Here is an 18,907-nt window from a genome sequence, read left to right as displayed (position 1 = left end):
TTTACAGAACTACACTTTAGTTGACCTTTGCAAAAGATAATTATTCTCTTTAGTATGGAACAGCACGAAAACCCTGCGCCTAAAACCTAAAGCAATTAGCTGCTTCTGCTAAAGTACGCTGCGAACTCTATTTCAATAAAAGAGCAGAGTATGCGTTAAAAAAAAAAATTTCGTTTCGTACAGTTGAAAGATAATACATCGAAATTGAGGCTGTCCTAGTAAGTTACTAGTATTTTCCAAAAGTAATTCAGATGTACATTTGTTGCATCAAATTAATTATTTAACCTTTTTTCAATTATGAAGTACTGATGGATAAATATTTAACTTATTGCTAATTATGTTGTAGAGATAAATGAATTTAATGGTAAATTGTTGGGAAGAAAATTTAGTTCTACTTGGAATTGAATGCAATTGAATATTTCATCGCCTAGTTTTAAGTTGGCCAGTATTTTAACGTCAATTTTTATGTTCTTATATATATAGAAATGATGAAAGTAAATATTATAATTTTCTAAACGTTACTCACAATGGATATGTCCACAGAAATCAAATTGTCTTTAATTTGGCTGTCATATTTGGTTTTTGACATTTTGGCCCTCTCAACCGCCTTTTGTTTTTGAAATTTTATTACCATTTGTTTTTTTGAATGGGTTATAATATATTAACAATAAATGCTATTTGTTAAGTTTTCCAGCACGGAAAATTTATATACGTTGGTGTATAATGGATACGATAACATGCACTAATGATTTATGTCTAGCAGAAACCAAAACCAATCAAGAGAATATACTACTAGATATTATAAAGGAAGTTTGTGGCGAACCAACCAAGCTGTCTCAGAAGCTGGTGGGCAAAGTTAACAGGATAATTGCAGATTGTGATCTAACTCACCATGCGAGTTTTCATAAGCTAGTCACTGCTGATGATAGCACTACCACTGTATTGGGTAAGTCTTTATTGTTAACTTATAAATTGAAAAATCATTTTAACACGCTTTTATTTTTATTGAATTACAACGCTGAAAAGTTTGTTTTGTTTAACGTGCTAATCTCAAGAACTTGATTCAAATTGGAATAAAATATAGTTAGATAGATAGTTGGATAGTCCATTTATCCTCTATAGAGGCTGTAGATTCATAAAATCACGCTACAACCGATAGGAGCGGAGCATCAATGAAAAATATCATCATCATGTCAATACAATAATGAGAAGGGGTTAAGGCCATAGTCAACCACACTCTCAGTGTGGATTGGCAGACACATTTATCCTTCAGAAAAATTAACAACAAATTAAATTATCAACAAAGGGATTTGGGGCTTAACTTAACATTCATATCTACCCCAAACCCCCAAGTTTGTGTTGAATTAGAAACAAGATGTTATATGATCTATTAGTATAGAGGATATTAGACTTACCACATTAGGCCATCTGTACCAGTTATTACATATATATATATATTTAGACGGCTGAATGGTGCAGTGGGCAGCAACCCTGCTTTTTGAGTCCAAGGCCATGGGTTTGATTTCCACAACTGGAAAATGTTTGTGTGATAAACATGAATGTTTTTCAGTGTCTGGTTGTTTGTTATAAGTATTTGTGTATATTATTCATAAAAATATTCATCAGTCATCTTAGTACCCATAACACAAGCTACGCTTACTTTAGGGCTAGATGGAGATGTGTGTATTGTTGTGGTATATTTATTTATTTATCAAAGACCTGACAATTATTAACTTAGCTATGAATTAATGAATTAATTTATGAATTATCAGATGTCACCAATTATTAAGAAATCAAATTTTACACAACCATGAATTCATTTAACAATATTACAGGGTTCATGCATCAAACAGCTGCTGAACTGACATTTGATGAGCAGGCAGAACTGAATGAGGCAATAGTCAACAAAATTCAAGACAAAATACCAATATTCACAGATGAACTAGAAAATTTGAAACAACACACTGGTAATAATTTATTTCGAAACTTGCTACTACTGATTTTTTAGTTCTTCTTTGGCCATACATAAAACTACTGTGTATTTCTTATGTGTGAATGATCATACATAAGTTACAGCATTTAATGTGATTTAATTACTTATAAAGTACAAAGAGAAGTCATAAGTCAGGTGTGACAATTTTAAATTCACAATTAAATTATTTTAACATTGATTTACTTTATAAGCAGTTTTGAACTCCACCATGATAATGATTGAAAATATCAAAAAGTAATTGGAGTTAAAATTACTTGGCATCTGTTCAAAATCAAAAATGTTTTATTCACTTAGACCTTATTACAGGCACTTATGAAGCGTTCATACATTTAACATGTAAACACTAATGTTAGGTGATGGTGATAACAGCATTTGTTTACTTAAAACTAAAGCTAGGAGGGTTCCAAACGCTCCCTGGTCTAAGAAGAGCCCATAACAAACTTAAGCCAGGCTATAGTATAATACTGTTAATAGTATAACAAAAGTAAAACAATCATATCTGATAATAAATGAAATAGACATTGCTGTCCCAACATGGTATGACATGAAATATTCTAATTATTTATCTAATGCAGGTGGAAAGGAGTCTAGAAATGAAAAAGTCAGGGAGCTTCAGCAGAATTTGGATGAGAAGTTGAACACATTGAATGAACAGGAGAATGAGAAGGTTGAGCTAATGATGGAATGGCTCAACCACCGGCTTCATGATGTCTCTTCATTCAGCACTCAAACCAATGAACTGTTAACTATAAAAACTAAGATTTTAGAGTTGAAGTCCAAGTAAGCTGATTTTTTTTTACAAATTATTCCACTCACCAAATAGTTCTGTTTGGGAACCAAATAAACGCACGCACATTCTTTTGCGGACCAAATATTCTTTCACTAGCGTGAGGATTAGTTTTTCGTCTCGACAAGCTGTTCTGTTTGTGTGCCAAAACTGTGCCTTTGTGATAAATAACAGCCAGAAACATGATAAATTTCTGCACAAAGAAAATATTTCAATTTACTACTACATTCTTTATACAACTGCATTTCTAATAGGTACCTACATATTGGATTGAAAAATGGAAAATGCTTTATTCATAATAAGGTTTTAAAAAACATTGATCAGTTTCCATCCTTTTAAATAAGTAATATACCTGTGCCAGAAAGATAGACAAAACTTTTTTTTTAAATCATTTTTATGGTAGAGGATATTAATTAACCAAGTTTTTTTTAAAAACTATATCTGTTATTTTCCAGGATCCTACATTTACGTATACTGTGCAACATCTTCACAGAGACAAATCAGTCTATAAAAGCATACAGTGAAATACATAAGGACATCAAAGAAAACCTCCGGGAGACTGAGCAGAGAATCAAAAATTATAAAGACATTATCGCCAGTGATTTATAATGGTGCTTTATAGGTTAAAGTTAGGGTTGGAGACCAGGGTACACTTCCTATCTGGACGCAGTTCGAAAATCAATCTATATCTGTACATGTCTATACTAATAATAAAGGTGAAGAGATTATTGTTTTGTTTGTCTGAACGTGCTTGTCTCTGTAATTAATGTAAAGTATTACAGCACAGTATTTTTTCTTTTTTTTCTCTTTTTCTTTTCTCCATTCCTCTATAGCTGCAACTTAGCAATCAGTCTTGAGACATTGTTTAAGGTATTAAGTTACATATTATTTTCATTTCATTCTTATGTTGATCTAATAACTGTCAATCAATGCTTTTTAAATTTATCTAACCTAAAAATTCAAAAAGTAGGTTTTGATGTATAAGGGTCTTAGTAGTAGCGACTCAATCATAAACATCATCATATCAATCCAATACCGGCCCATTACAGGGCACGGGTCTCCTCCCAAAATGAGAACGGGTTAAGGCTGTAGTACACCACGCTGGCCCAATGCGGTTTGGTGACGCCACACCTTTGAAAACAATATGTAGAACTCTCAGGCATGCAGGTTTGCTCACGATGTTTTCCTTCGGACAACCATGTTACATTCAACATGAAAATATAAGATGTTTGTACAATTGAGTCAATTAAATCACTGTGCAACCTTTTTTTTAAAAACTAACTTGAGGGTGTTGGATTTTTGTTACGGTGTGCGCATCGTAAAAATTTACTCATCATTTTTCCCTAACGCGCCAAAAGAAGTATAACTTAAAAAAAAGTGCACGCCTCATAATCTCATTCATTACAATATAATTAAGATTATTTGTAAATAATATTTAAACTACATCTAATTAATTATACCGTGAAAAGTAATAGGCTTCTATTCCTCAAAATACTGAAGCCTATAAAAAAAACTAACTCTGTAAGTCAAGTACTTCGCTCGTTATCGTGACCACAAGATACGAGATCCGCAAATAAAGACGCACGGACGTCCAAGACAGAACTTTTTTTTAACAATTTTTTAATTAGTTTAAATAATAAAAAGAGATTTAAAAATATGAGTGTTAAAAATAGTGTTTTTTCTGAACATTTGTCTATTTATATTCACTTATAAAGAATAAAAAAGTGATATTTAAATTGAAGAATCACTCGATGTGCGTAAACTGACAGTAAAACGCACATAACTTTAAAAAGTTAAGAGGTGCGTCCGTGCTGGGAATTGAACTGGGCCCCTACCTAATCAGAACGGCAAGCTACTTAATAGCTTCTCTAAAATGTATGAAAGAGTATTTGGAAGATTAAAAGAAAAATAATGTTTTTGAAGTTAGTGAAAACCGATACCGTTGAAGTTCAAAATGGCTGTGAATTCTGCATTTCAATTTTTATTTTATTTTATGTACACATAAAATTTAATATCTACTTATGATGAGGCACAAAAACCAAAGTGCAAAGGTAAAAACTATTATTTCTTTGTACTTATGTTGGTACCTACGTTCCGTTGAGTCAGATATGTACTCATTTAGTTTTTCTAGACCAGCATTGCCACCAAAAATGGGACACATTGATTCAACCTCTGCACAGCGTCTTTGCCGGCCAACGGTCTTAGATTCCTGACGTCATCGGACGTGGGTGTTATGATTTTATACGCGGTCAGGGAGACGTACGGACTTTACTGTAACAAACAAAAACTGAGTGCTGAGTGCGAGATTTTTCATCTATTCGATCCCGTATAAGTTAAATATGATTTGTATGGCGTCGAAAGAACGCCATCTAGGTACCAGAGATGGTACTCTGTCGACGCCATGGATATCGGGGTCCCAAGGTGCTGGAATGGCGTCCTCGCTACGGTAAACGCAGCGTCGTAGACCTCCGACGAAGTAGACGGATGACTTCACTGGCGTGCATAGAGGGTATGCAGATAGTGTAAAATAAAAAAAATCTCAAGAACGAGTTATAAAAACTTAAGGGTAGGTTTTTTTAACTCTTACTATGCTATCCTATCCTTAAGTTTTTTATCTTTATTTTATAGCATTGGCTCGCTTAGTGCATACCCTCTATGCACGCCACTGGATGACTTCATGCGAGTCGCAGGGAGCCGCCTAGACCCAAGTGTCACAAGACCGGTGGTATAAGAACTTCCTACTAAAAACCTACGACGTCCATTGGTTGACACGATGATGATGTCGATCTCGAATATAATATTGGGCGTATTTACTCTAGGTCAAAAACGGCTATAGCCCGGTGCGGCCAGAAGAAGAAGTTTATTGAAAATTACATTCACCCGGAATGTAATTTTACTCCCGGAAGTTTGTATGGGTTAGAGCTAAAGCGTGATTCTGTTACAATTATAATAATATAGAAGATGATACATTTCAGGTTTAATTAAATAAAGTAGATACCCACTTGCCGTCTCTGCTAAAAAAACTTGTTATATTACTTCGTTTTCCTCATAATTAATCTATGAGGAAAATAAAACATATGTCCTATCTAGATTCCAAGCCATGGCACATAGGATTGTACTACAATGCCATGGCTAAATTAAGTCCCACCATAAGAATAAATTGACTGACATTGAGTGTCAAACATACTAGAGAAGTCATGTCCAAAGGTATCTCTCTCAACACCGATGCGATGCAAGGTCTATTTATGGTGCACTCATTATTATCATCACCTATTGACGTTCCACTACTCATATCAAGTAATCACACAATTACAGTTATTTTATAAAGTGATTTGATTAAGTTATTGAACCTATGATAACTATAAATTCATATTTGCCAGATACTTTATTAAATTGATTAGTTTTTTTACAAATACGCTAATAATTATTATTTAATTAATAAATAATTTTTAAGGTACAATTAAAATTAACAACCTATGTTCATGACATTTTGTTTATCAATAGTTAGAAATTTGGTCTTCCCTCTCCCTCTGTTATGCTAACGTGGATACGGGTGTAACATTAAATAACACGAACGAGGATCGAACTGTCGCCATGCCCTGAAAGATCGAAGCCCTAGCCACTAGGCCATCACCGCTTCTCTAGAACAGCGTATATTATTACAGGTAACAACACATACAAATTACAAATACACTTTACAAACACAGCTGCAGAACCCTTAGTACAAGATTGCACGCTTAAACGCATCGAGGTGTCGTTTTTGAGTATTAGAAACTGTATCGTCAAAGTAAAATGGACCTAATCTCACTCGTTTTTAAGTCGCCAATCCTTTATATTGATTTTTGTTTTACAAAAGTTGTGTCAAAAGCCCGAGCTGAAGTATTGTTGGCAATGTGAACTTTGTTCGCAACGGATCTTCCATTTTACTACGATGTTCAAGTATTTCGATACTCGAAAACGACTCGTCGATTGCGAGCGAGCAAAACTTGTACTAAGGCCACTGGACGACAAATAACAACTTATTTAGGTGCCTACCGACTTATTGCTTTAATTCTAAACTTTGTAGTTTGTATCAACAGATAAGGAGTATATCCTACCGACTGTAACAGCAATCGTAAGATTATATTCAGTTGTTTCCAGATCTGAGTGCTGTGTGAATGTACGTGTGGTTGCGTTTTATCGGTCACCCACGCGTTTATGTGTCATGAATATGATGGACGCGATTTTAGGAACATTTCAGTAAGTTTAATAACAGCTTTCTTTGTTCACTCATCCTCTTGAAATTTGTGTTCATTATAGATGGTACTACAGTATTTTTAGTGTTTTTGTGCGTGTTCTTTTATTTTTTAACTTAAACCAGTTAATTTGACGACTTCCCTGGAGCAACGGTGTGCGCTGTGAATTTAAGTAGTAGTTCCCGGTTCGATTCCTGGCAGGAGAAATTTGGGAATTTCTGAATTTTCTCTGGTCTGGTGTCTTGGCTTTGGCTGTGGCTTGTTACCACGAATAAATAATAAATCACACACAGTTGATCAATCTTTTATATCTAATAATCTAAATGAGAAGCAGATTTGACATAAATATCTATCGTCGCCTTTGGCTCGGGTAGCTAAACATTGCGGATAAAAAAATCTTAAAATCATCACTCAAAAAAAAAAATTAAAATCCGTTCACCATCCAACCTGAGCGCACAGCTGGGCACAAACCCTCTCTGTCACAAGGGCGAGGGAAGGGTAAGAACATAGATACACAACGCTGCTCCAATGCGGGTTGGTTAACGTGCTCCCCGAGACAGAAAACCGCAATATGTAAGGTATTCTTATATATAATCTACACCTTTACACCTTTTATAACTCAAGAACGGTTGGACCAATTTTTATTAAGTATATTTGATTTTTTGGATTCCTCTTAGACCGGAATAGGATAATAAGTATTAAAATATAACATTCATCAAAAATGTATGTAGATATAGTCTTGGATTTTAAATCTCTTGTGTTTTGAAAGCCATCTTGTGTGTATCGGAGCTTGTGTTATTGATACTTAGATGATTGATGAATATTTTTATGAATAATATACATTAATACTTATAATATAATATATAAAACATAAATTTAAACATAAGATAAACACCCAGACACTGAACAACAGTCATGTTCATCACACAAACATTTTCCAGTTGTGGGAATCGAACCCACAATTATAGACTTAGAAAGCTGGGTCGCTGCTCACTGCGCCGATCGGCCGTCAAATTATTGTAACGACCATAGCATTCAGTATATTTAAATACCTATCTGTAGTATAATTGGTTCTTTATATAATCTTATATCTTTAAACGAGCAATTCTTGTATAATAATTGGAATCTCGGCTCCAACGATTTTCCTGAAATTTAGTATACTGGGGGTTTTGGGGCGATAAATCGATCTAGCTAGGATTCATTTTTAGAATATGTCATTTTATTTGTGTTTTCCGGTAATAACCGATTTGGTGCAACGAAGTTGCAAGGGTCAGCTATTAAAGTACTTATGTGTGCAAAATACTGACATGTGAAATGGGTGGAAATAAAATTGGGTGGTAGCCCAGTTAACCCCAGTGGGTAGGACTTCGACTTCACTTTCGGAAGGCCGAGGTCGAATCCCAGGACATTTCTCTAACTTGTCTAGGTTATGTGCGTTTTTATGCAATTAAAATATCACTTGCTTCAACGGTGAAGGCTAACATCGTGAGGAAACCTGCATGCCTGAGAGTTCTCAGTAGTTTAGAATGCCGTGTTTCCCTCATGCTGCATGCATGAACTGTCTCTCATTTAGAAAAGATTTACGCGCGTTGCGTTCCTTCGTTTTCCGCGCCTGGAACGTACGTTGTGTGCATAGGCGCAAAGATCTACGATAAGTTTCCCGATAAGTTAGTACCTAAGTATTAATATTACTGTTGCCTATCAAAAGTATTTTATCACATTTATTTATACTAAGAACTATACAATAAAATGGAACACGAGTAAGAAATAGTAATATTGATAAATCGCTGGTGAAAATGCTTACTATTGATAAGGTTATCAGTGAAAACACCTTACTTATTTATGTTACTGACTGATAACGCAACGGATATATATCTACATGTTTATATATTATACACACTTGCTTAAGCTCATATTAATCTGTAGCTAAGTACTTAGGCTTATGTTATGCATCTATCCGTTGGTTTTTTTTTTATTCTACTACAAGTTCTGCAACCAGACTGCAATCTCACATAGTGGTAAGTAACCTGTTAGGGAGTATGGTAGTCATATCCCTAATCGGTTTCAACGCGACATCGCACCGGACCACTAAATAGCTTAGCGGCACGTCTTTGTCGGTAGGGTGGTTACTAGCCACGGCCGAAGCCTCCTACAAACCAGACTAGAGAAAATTCAGAAATTATAAATTCCCAAATTGCCCCTGATTGGCATCGAACTCGGGACCTCCAGACCTATACTTAAATTCACAGCGCTCACCGTTGCGCTCGAAGGTCGTAAAACAATTGTTTGTTGTTAATTGTTTTTCTTGTCCTCCCAGTGATGAGTAGTGTGGTTTAAAAACGAAGGTCCCGGTTTCGATCCCCGGTAGAGGCAATTCGAAAACTTATAATTTTGAATTTTCTCTTGACTTGTGGGAGGCTTTGGTCCATTGCCGGATTAACCACGAAGCAAGAGTAGCAATTGCTACGAGCCCCTTGGATAATGGGCCCCGCATATTTAATACCGCTCATCTCTGTCTGACTGACTGAGTGACTGACTGAATGACTGATTGACAGATAAGCACACAGACATCGCCAATAGTAATTTACTACAATATTCATATTCATCACACCCAGAAAATTGTAACCTATAGATAGCAAATACGTATTGTATTTAAGATACGTCATATTTAACTCAGAACGTTAATTTACCTAAAATTATTTTAAAATGCAACTTACTTCTTTTACGCATATAACGGATATTGTTATGGAAGAGCGGAGTCTTCTGATACAGGTGTAGTACTACATCTAAAAGAAGATTCCAAACTGGCAATCTTGATAAAACTGTAAAAATTAGGAAAAATAAACTAGGTATTTTATTATTTTATTATTATTATTTAAGATACGTATTGAGTTTACCACTTTATACTTAAGAACCCATAGCAGATCAAGGGCTCTTTTAAATAATTTGCTACGGGCCCCGCGCTCACTTAATCAGGCACTGCTTTGGTCTTGGCTGCTCACCAACCTGCCGAGAAAGACGCACGGTTTTTGACTACATCCGTGGCTCGATAATGAGCGCTGTGGTCTTATAAGTTGGGGTTCCGGGTTCTATTCCCGGCAGGGGATTTACCTAACACTTATAATTAAAAAACCTATAATTTCTGAATTGTGTCTAGAAGAGTGGTGGTTCGCCTATATGTTGAATCCGCCAAGATATTCAGCGTTCCGGAACGATGTCGCATAGAAACCCATACGTATCAGTTTAACTGCCTGCTACCTTACAAATATCAAAACTGATGTTCTTCGTTTTTCAGTTACATTTCAGAAGCTGTGGGCATACAATGGGCACCCCTGAACGTCCCCATGTCTCGCCGCCTGCAGACCCTGGCCGCCACCGCCTGGATATGCCTTGTGCTGTTCGGAGAAGCGGCAGCCATCTTACTTTTCATACAACTCATATACTCACAGTTCTGGTGGCTCACTTTGCTGTATGGCATTTGGATGCTGAACGATCTTGATGTTTGCCATAGGGGTGGTCGGAAGTAAGTTTATTTATTTTTATTTATTTAGAATACTTTATTGCACAAACTTTGAAACAATACAAGAAACACACAAGAAAACAAAAAAAATAAATAAAATTAAAAACAGTTAAAAATATAATAATAAAAAAAAGTTAAATACAGTTGTGTGCAAAGGCGGCCTTATTGCAAAAGCAATCTCTTACAGACAACCCTTGGTGAAAGTAATAATAGAAAACAAGACAGTGCAAACAATGAAACATACACAGGCAAGAGAAAATAAAAATTAAAAATATATATATACTACATACTATATAACATAAACATATAAGAATTAATAAAATAAATATATAATAAAATAAACATATATACATATATATATATATACATATACATATAATAAACAAATGTATGTACCTCAAAGTAATACAATATTTTGTACTAATACTACCTACTCATAAACACAATCTGCTAGGTAATACTTAAACAATCTGGTTTTGAAGATACCCATCTTCAATTTTTGAAGGGATTTGGAATTGTGAATTTCAGACGGATTTCGTTAAGTTTGTACTTGAATTCATCACACCTACTCAGACATTCGACTACGGAACAAGAGATTAGAAAGGTTTTGGTTGTCATTCTCAGGCGTTATTTTAAGCTAACTTTTAAACTGGTATAACAAGAAACATCGGTAGCAAACTGGAGTGCAATTGAGTTAAGCCGTCGGTCGGGACCGGTGCTGTCTCTAACATATTTTTAATTTTTATAATAAGTAGCATTGGATAAGCGGAGTAGGTCCAGTAGCGTGCACTGAGCTTCTTACCAGGATATGTATGTGTATTCATACAGTGGGAAGATTGCCCGAAAACGCCAAATGTCCTCCTACTATACGAGTTATATATCAATTTTTAGGGTAGGCAGTGCTTTTGTCAATGTACGAAGTGCACGCCACTGGGTAGGTCTAACGCTAAACTTCCATCTCCTATGAGTATGAGGCCTGTGCAGTGTGCTTTTCAGTGGGACGTTAACCGGGTAATAAAGATGACTCTGTAGCTTCAAAGGCCTGATTGGTGCAGTGATAAGAACGTTTAGAACAAGAGTTCCCGGGAGTCGAAAATATTTTAGGTTTTTTGAAAACAAATTCTCAGGCGTTTGGTATTCTACGGAAGTCTTAGATTAACAATACGTATTTAGCTTAATCTATATCTATCAAAATGTTATTTTGGTTTGTGTACGCTTCAAAAACTCAAAAAGTTCTGCACCGATCGAGCTGAAATTTTAGCATGATATTATAATACGCATCAAGGATTGTTTTTATCTATTTTTCTCAACCATTCAATCACAATGGGCCACAGCGAAGCGTGGCAGGGTACAGCTAGTTTGTTATAATCTGTGATAACCAGACACATCAGTATTGCGTATTTTATGATTTTTTTCTATTAAACTCCGCCCAGATCCTCATGAAATATGACGTTTTACTCCAATAATAAAGCATTTAAGAGTGTTGATATTAAAACCACAATAATTGCAAAGTTATTTATGTAGGTACATACCAAAAATATTGAATCAGAATGACTTGAGCAAATATACACAATGTTTTAGTAGATCAAACAAAAATTACATTACTTCAAAAGGAATGCCATTCCTACCGTAGACTGATGATGATGATGCGTTATTAATTTAAAACACGTTTGTTACAGAATAGAATGGGTTCGGAACTGGTCCTGGTGGAACTACTACCGGGACTATTTCCCTATCAAACTAGTCAAAAAGCAAGACCTTGATCCTTCGAGAAACTACCTCTTCGCCTGCTTCCCTCACGGAGTCGTTTGTTCTGGAGCCTTCGGAGCTTTTGCCACGAACGCTTTAAACTTCTACAAGGTATATTACAATTCTGTTTATATAATTATTAAAACTACTAAAATCCATCTTTCAGGTTAAGTTTATATTCTATACAGTTCATAGTGGCCTCCGTGAACTCGCTCAGGGAGCAACTGAAAATGTCTAGGTGTTCGGCGACCATATTGTACATAAATCTCACGAACTTTATTGATAGGTCAAAAATATATTTTCACTCTGTATCTGCTGAAAAAGGATAAGACTTTTTTAGACTTGTTAATATTGTTGACAGAATTACTTAGCTCCATTTTCACCTAAAGGTAGAGTTGCCATAACTTCCAGGAACCAATACGGGACGTTTTCTCCTTCAATGCCCAAAACCCGACACGCGGCTTTTCAACTACAGCATATATGCATAGCATACAGAATTAAGAACATACAGAAACCATGTACAGGACTAATATTGAATAATCAAAAACCACTCCACTTTAGTAGTGTTTCTTGTACAAACGGTTAGTCACTACATACCATTTTGCAGTTGATAGTAAATATTTTACCTCTAATGTTCTAAACATTTATTATCAAATGGGAAAAAGCTTGTGAGCTAGCAATATTCCGCGGGTGTAAAGTGAGATTTGACGCTTTCACTTCTTTTGGCCCCATGCACTGCATACACAAATGGCTGAATGAGGTTTCTGTATTTTCTCAATTCTGTGTAGCATACACGTAAAAGTAAAAATAAAAAAAAAACAAATTCTTGAATAAAAGTTTTCTTGATGTATTTATTATTTCGCCTAGTCATATTTTGAAGTTTTATTTTGGTGTAATACGGGACCTAACCGGGGCATGCATAAATAGGGGACGGCATCGTCAAATACGGTGACAGTTAGACTTACAGCGACGAAGAGACGTATGGCAACTCTACCTATAGGTTTGACGGCCTAGTGGTGCAGGGTCGCGCTTTCTGAGTCCAAGGTCGTCGGTTCGATTCCCACAACTGGAAAATGTTTGTGTGATGAACATTAATGTTTTTCAGTGTCTGGGTGTTTATCTGTATATTATAAGTATTTATGTGTATTTCATTCATAAAAAAAAAATATTCATCAGCTATCTTAGTACCCATAACACAAGCTACGCTTACTTTGGGGCTAGATGGCGTTGCGTGTATTGTCGTAGTATATTTATTTATTTATATTTATAGGTACTCCCGGCACTTAAAATTTCCGGCGATAAAACCGTTTAAAACAATATAAATATATTTCAAAGTTTCAAGTTTCAAGTTTTTTTAGAAGAATAATCTTGTCACCCTGAGTTATTAGATATTGGATAGAAGCAGGCGTTACTTTGCGGAAATCCATGATATATTATGAACAATTATTCATTGTAAAGTCAACATCTCTTGAGGATGGTCCGGTTTCGGAGCGAAACGTGCGTAGAGGGTAGATTGCCGAAGATCTGTTTGGTGTGGAGAATAACGATTGAAGAAATTATTAATTAAATAAACCATACAGATTCGTCCTGCTTTTCGCGGATTATAGCAAACTAAGCTTAATTTTACATAATAATTCGAAGTTCTTAAACACTGGAGTCTTGTTTTCCTTTTTTTTTTTTAATGGTGTGATCTTTTGCTTTTACAAACTGTGGTCCTTTGTTTGTAGGTGTTTCCAGGAATGACTTGCAATATGATAACGTTGGGTGGACATTTTAGAGTGCCCTTTTTCCGTGACTTGGTGCTAGCTTTGGGCAGTTGCGCGTCCTCTCAAGAGAGTCTGCTGCACTTGTTGGATAAGAGGAAGCATACTGGGAAATGTGTAGTTCTTTTCGTCGGCGGTGCGGCCGAGGCGTTAGACTCCCATCCGGGAGAATACAAAGTGATTTTGAGTCGGAGGAAAGGATTTATTCGGGTTGCGATGAAATCTGGGTGAGGCCAATTACATATTTTTACACAGAAACCATAATTTAATTTATTTATTTATTTATTTCATTACAAAACACAAAATTGTAAAAACTTCACAAATTATTTAGATGTATAATATTCACTACCAATCCACTTTAGTAGTGTTTCTCCAACAGGCGGTTATTCACTTAATTCCGTTTAGCGTGTGTATTGTCGTAATATATTTATTTATTTATTTTATTCCGTTTAGCAGTTGACGGTAGTTATTTTACATCTAATGTTCTAAACGTTTAACATCATACGGGGAAAATGGGAAAACTTTGTGAGCTAGCAACATTCCATGGGTGTGAAGTGAGACGTTCGCGGGGCGTTTTCGCTGTTTTTGGACACAATGCACTGCATGCAATTAAGGCTGGATGAGGGTTCTGCATGTTCTTAATTCTGTGATTTTTTTTTATTCCACTGTTGTTGCAGTGATGACGCATTCTAAGATGGTAGCAGGTTAACTTGTCTAACTGGTAACTGTTACATGAAACCCACTCCCCTAATCAGTTTGTGCGCGAAATCGTACCAACACGCTAAAACTCTTGGCGGTACATCTTTGTCGGTGGGTTGGTTTTGGTACATTATAAATGCAAGAATTGCCACAACCGGGTTAAAACCTGGAATCTCCACTTTTAAGACTACAGCGCTCACCACTGCGCCAAGGAGGTCGTCAAACCCATGTTCATCTATTGCGAGACCTCCCAGAGTGACTCTCAAACTTTGAAATACTTTTCACATTTCCAAAAAATCATGTGATAGCCTTGTGGCTTTGGAGGAGGGGGAAGCTAAGGAATTCGGCTTCCCTTGGGAGGGGGAGGGGGGTCAAAGTTTGAAACATGACAAGCATTTCTAAATTTGCGGTGCTATGTGCGTTTTGGGCACAGAAAAGGAAAACATCGTGAGGAAACCTGCATGCCTGAGAGTTCCTCATAATGTTCTCGGAGGCGTGTTAAGTCTATCAATCCGCAAATGACCAGCGCAAGCGTGGTGGACTATGGCCAAAACCCTTCGCATTCTGAGAAAAGACCCGTGTATGGAGGGACCAGTGGCGCGCACTTCATACATGCACAAAAGCACTGCATACCCAAATTATTTTATATAACTCGTATTGGAGGGGAATTTCCATTATATGCCATGTACCTGCTTTATGCATACCCTGGTCGAAAACCCTGTGCACGCCACTAAGAGGGACGGTTCAAAATGGTTATTAAAGATTATTTTCAGCCGGCTCAGTTTGTTGTGGGCTTATTCTTAGACCAGGGCGCGTTTGGAACCCTTGTAGCTTTAGTTTTTAAGTTTACGATTGTAGTTATCGCCATCACTACTCACTGCTATGTACACATTTTGTACATAATCAACGCATCAAAAGTGCCATCTATGTGCCTATTTGAATAAAAAAATATTTGACTATTAAAAAAAGAGTAGGAATAATAATTTTGCCTAACCTAAAATGCATTAAAAAACAGATGACCCACGTTTCAGGGTTTATAAAATCCAATAAATTCATCCAATAAAAAATTAACAACTATTTTAACACGCACTTCTTTATTATTCACTTCTAGATCGCCCCTGGTGCCAGTCTTCTCGTTCGGTGAGCCGGATGTGTTCCGCCCGCCGAACAATCCCCAAGACAGTCTGCTCCGGAAATTCCAGGAAAAAGTCCGCCAGCTCACCGGCATCTCACCCATGTTCCCCATCGGTCGTGGTGTCTTCCAATACTCTATTGGGGTGGTGCCTTTAAGATCACCAGTTACAACTGTTGGTAAGTTATTCATAGGTTAAGGTATTTCTCATTGTCATTTATTATTTATTTTCATTTTGTTTTATAAATATAACATAAAATAAACTATTTGAAACTAAATAAAAACCAACTAAAACGTCCTCGAAACCACCGCAGGGAGGCACAGTTCCTAAGAAGCTGGCAGCATTGCCGCTTTGGATGGCCAAACTAATTCGTTGGCCAAGGTAACTGCCCGCTCTAGGATCACCGGTAGACTCGATAACCCTTTTCGATAATTCTTTGAAAAGAGTTCTTGCCTCCGGACCCCACGGTCCCAAAGTCTCTAAAGATAGTTATTTTAAATTTTGATATTTAGTTTTAAATAGCAATTTTTGTGCACTAGCCCAGTTGTGGGCTGTCACAAGCTTCCAAAAAAGATATTAAGTGAGTGGTATAAATACTTTTTTTGTTAAAGGAAATGAAGTAGTATCCAGGAAATTAATATCGTCTTCCCATTTCAGTCGGCGAACCTATGGAGATAGTTAAGAATATGGAGCCAACAGATGCCGAAGTGGACGCAGTTCACGCGCAATTCACTCAAAGACTTGTTGCACTGTTCGAGGCCGAAAAAAGCAAATACCTGAAGGACCACGAAAAAGTACAACTAGTTATTACATAATGTATAACAACCAGTTGTTGTTTTTATACCAATTCCAGCAAACTAAACTTTAGTTACTTATATGTGAATGATGATAAAGACGTCAAACTTGAACTGTACTTTTCGGCTTTTTTTTAGTATGAAAGCTTCGTCGACAAGTCGTTTTCGAGTGTCCAAACACTATGACGTCAAAATATATAGGTCTAACGTTCGAAGTCAATAATTAATCCAATCCAAAAGCTTCAGATGTGTTAATACAGTTTGTAGAGCAATCCGTATCAACAGTGAAGTGTAGAAAAAAAAATAGTAATAGAAAATATTTCCATTATCCTTCCCAAATATTGATTAAATTATTGAGATAATTCTAGTGCGCTTTAACAATGGAAACTTTACGTGTTGAGTAGGAAAAGGATAGCAACAATTAATTCGATTTTGGATTAGAATGGTTATTAATTTACGGGTTGTAAAACAATAAATTAATAAAATAGAAAAGAAACAAGTGTGTTAAAATGAAGAAAAATAAAATAATAAGAAAACATACTGTGTCGTAACAAAAAGTTTAGAAAAGTGTGTAGGAAAAATGGACTATTTTCTAAGGTGGTTTGACATCTTTTTCATCATCATCAGCGTTGTGGATCGACATCTCATGTATGAGGATGGTCCGTAATGAAAAATGCGTAAAGGTCGTGTTTTCACTTTCGTTCCGTGTTCCGTGGCAGCGATGAGGTGTATTCATATGTGTGCAAAGATATTGTTCGAATTACATGTAGTAGTGTAAAGGCAGTACAAAAGCGAATAATATGTCATGTTATTACGCATATAACATTGTTAGATCTCACAGTTTGATACGTTTTTCACGAACGGAGATCAAATACTTATTCAGAATTTAAGAAGAATCCGCAATAATTTTTTTCTTAGCAATTACGGAATCGGGTTCTTAAACATTTTTGAAATCATAAATCTAGTTAATTAATGTATGCATTTCTAATCGAATAAAACAATAAATTTTAGTATTAGGCATACTTGTTTCGCCAACCAGGGAAGACACATTTGCTTTTTTAAAGAATTTTCATCTGTTTTTTTTTTTAAGTTATTTGTACTAAAGAGTTCAAATAAAAATCGGTACTTACTTATGTTAATGTAATAGGTCTACCACCGCCGGTTCGGATGTTTTAAACCGTTTATAGTCTTTAAGTGTTTTACAGAGTAAAAGTAACTATATTTTATACTGAGGTATGCAATTAAATTTTATGTTAACAATTAAATAGCACTTGCTTCAACGGTGAAGGAAAACATAGTTAGCAAACCTGCATGCTTGCACGGCTAGCATGGAATTATATCCCCGGGGAAAGAAAAAGAAATTATCTTCTCCCACGGCTTTATCAACACTAGCGCACAAGTGGAAATAATATCCAAATAATATATGTGTAATAATAAACGGGGGTAAACTTTTCCAATTCCTTGTTCCCGTGAATTGGCAAGTGGACACGTTAATTGTATCCCTTGTCAGGTTATATAATCGGGGGATATAAATTTTGTCTCTTGCCCATGCTAGCCCCGCTGAGAGCGCTGCATAGCGTTTTCAAAGTGTGTGGAGTCCAATAATCCATACTGGGCCAGCGTGGTGGACTACGGCCGTAACTCCTTTCCACTGTGGGAAGGAGTTACGGCAGTAGTGAGGCCGTACGGCCTGTGCCCTGTGATGTAGTGCCGGTGATGGGTTGATGTGATGATGATGTGATGATGATGCAGCTTCGTCTTGTTTGTATAGTACACGTCGGCAGATCTTTGAGCTCTCGCGCTGTTTTGAGCGTGAACTGTAGTTTTCTATAGGAAAGCAATGAACTGATTGAAAATGTCTTAATAGTCTCGCCTAATTGAATTGAAAGATATCCTATAGATATCAGATAAAATATGTTATAAGCACTGATTTTGTTATATACAAATAAATTCACTGTTATAGAAAGTTGTTTAATTTTTTATTAATAAATCTAAGTTTAAAATTTTCAAAAATCTTTACTTATGAAGTAGAAGGCTGTATGGCCATATGGGAAATGCATTGAGTGATATTGATAGAGAATACCTTACTCATCGCTAATCTTTACGATTTAGTTGCAGGGCTGGCGCTGTATTTAGGTTCCTACTAAGTTGCAACCCAGCTCAAGAGAGCGCGAAACTTGTGGTAGTCTAAACGAAAAACATAAAGATTCATTTAAATATAGTAAGTTGTTTCG

The 18,907-nt window shown here is 36.0% G+C and overlaps 1 protein-coding gene across 1 annotated transcript; it reads left to right on the top strand.

Moving 5' to 3' along the window:
- The first annotated feature begins 583 nt into the window (after positions 1–583).
- LOC120626291 (2-acylglycerol O-acyltransferase 2-A-like) lies at positions 584–18,037 on the top strand. Its single transcript, XM_039893741.1, has 8 exons — positions 584–946; positions 1,836–1,967; positions 2,569–2,734; positions 10,311–10,538; positions 12,215–12,395; positions 14,012–14,274; positions 15,858–16,057; positions 16,537–18,037. Exons 1-8 carry the CDS (start codon positions 724–726, stop codon positions 16,692–16,694), a joined length of 1,551 nt encoding a protein of 516 aa, XP_039749675.1. The 5' UTR covers positions 584–723; the 3' UTR covers positions 16,695–18,037.
- The last annotated feature ends 870 nt before the right edge of the window (positions 18,038–18,907 follow it).

The sequence above is a fragment of the Pararge aegeria genome, chromosome 9 (assembly GCF_905163445.1).
Source record: "Pararge aegeria chromosome 9, ilParAegt1.1, whole genome shotgun sequence".
NCBI classification, from domain to species: Eukaryota; Metazoa; Arthropoda; class Insecta; order Lepidoptera; family Nymphalidae; genus Pararge; species Pararge aegeria.
The sequence above is the reverse complement of the archived record's forward strand: the minus strand, read 5'-3'. Positions and strand labels throughout refer to the sequence as shown.

Coding starts and splice junctions, on each gene's coding strand:
- LOC120626291 (XM_039893741.1), top strand. CDS start 724: ATGGATACGATAACATGCACTAATGATTTATGTCTAGCAGAAACCAAA. Junction 2,735..10,310: donor AGCACTCAAACCAATGAACT/GTTAACTATAAA, acceptor TTCGTTTTTCAG/TTACATTTCAGAAGCTGTGG. Junction 10,539..12,214: donor TGCCATAGGGGTGGTCGGAA/GTAAGTTTATTT, acceptor CGTTTGTTACAG/AATAGAATGGGTTCGGAACT.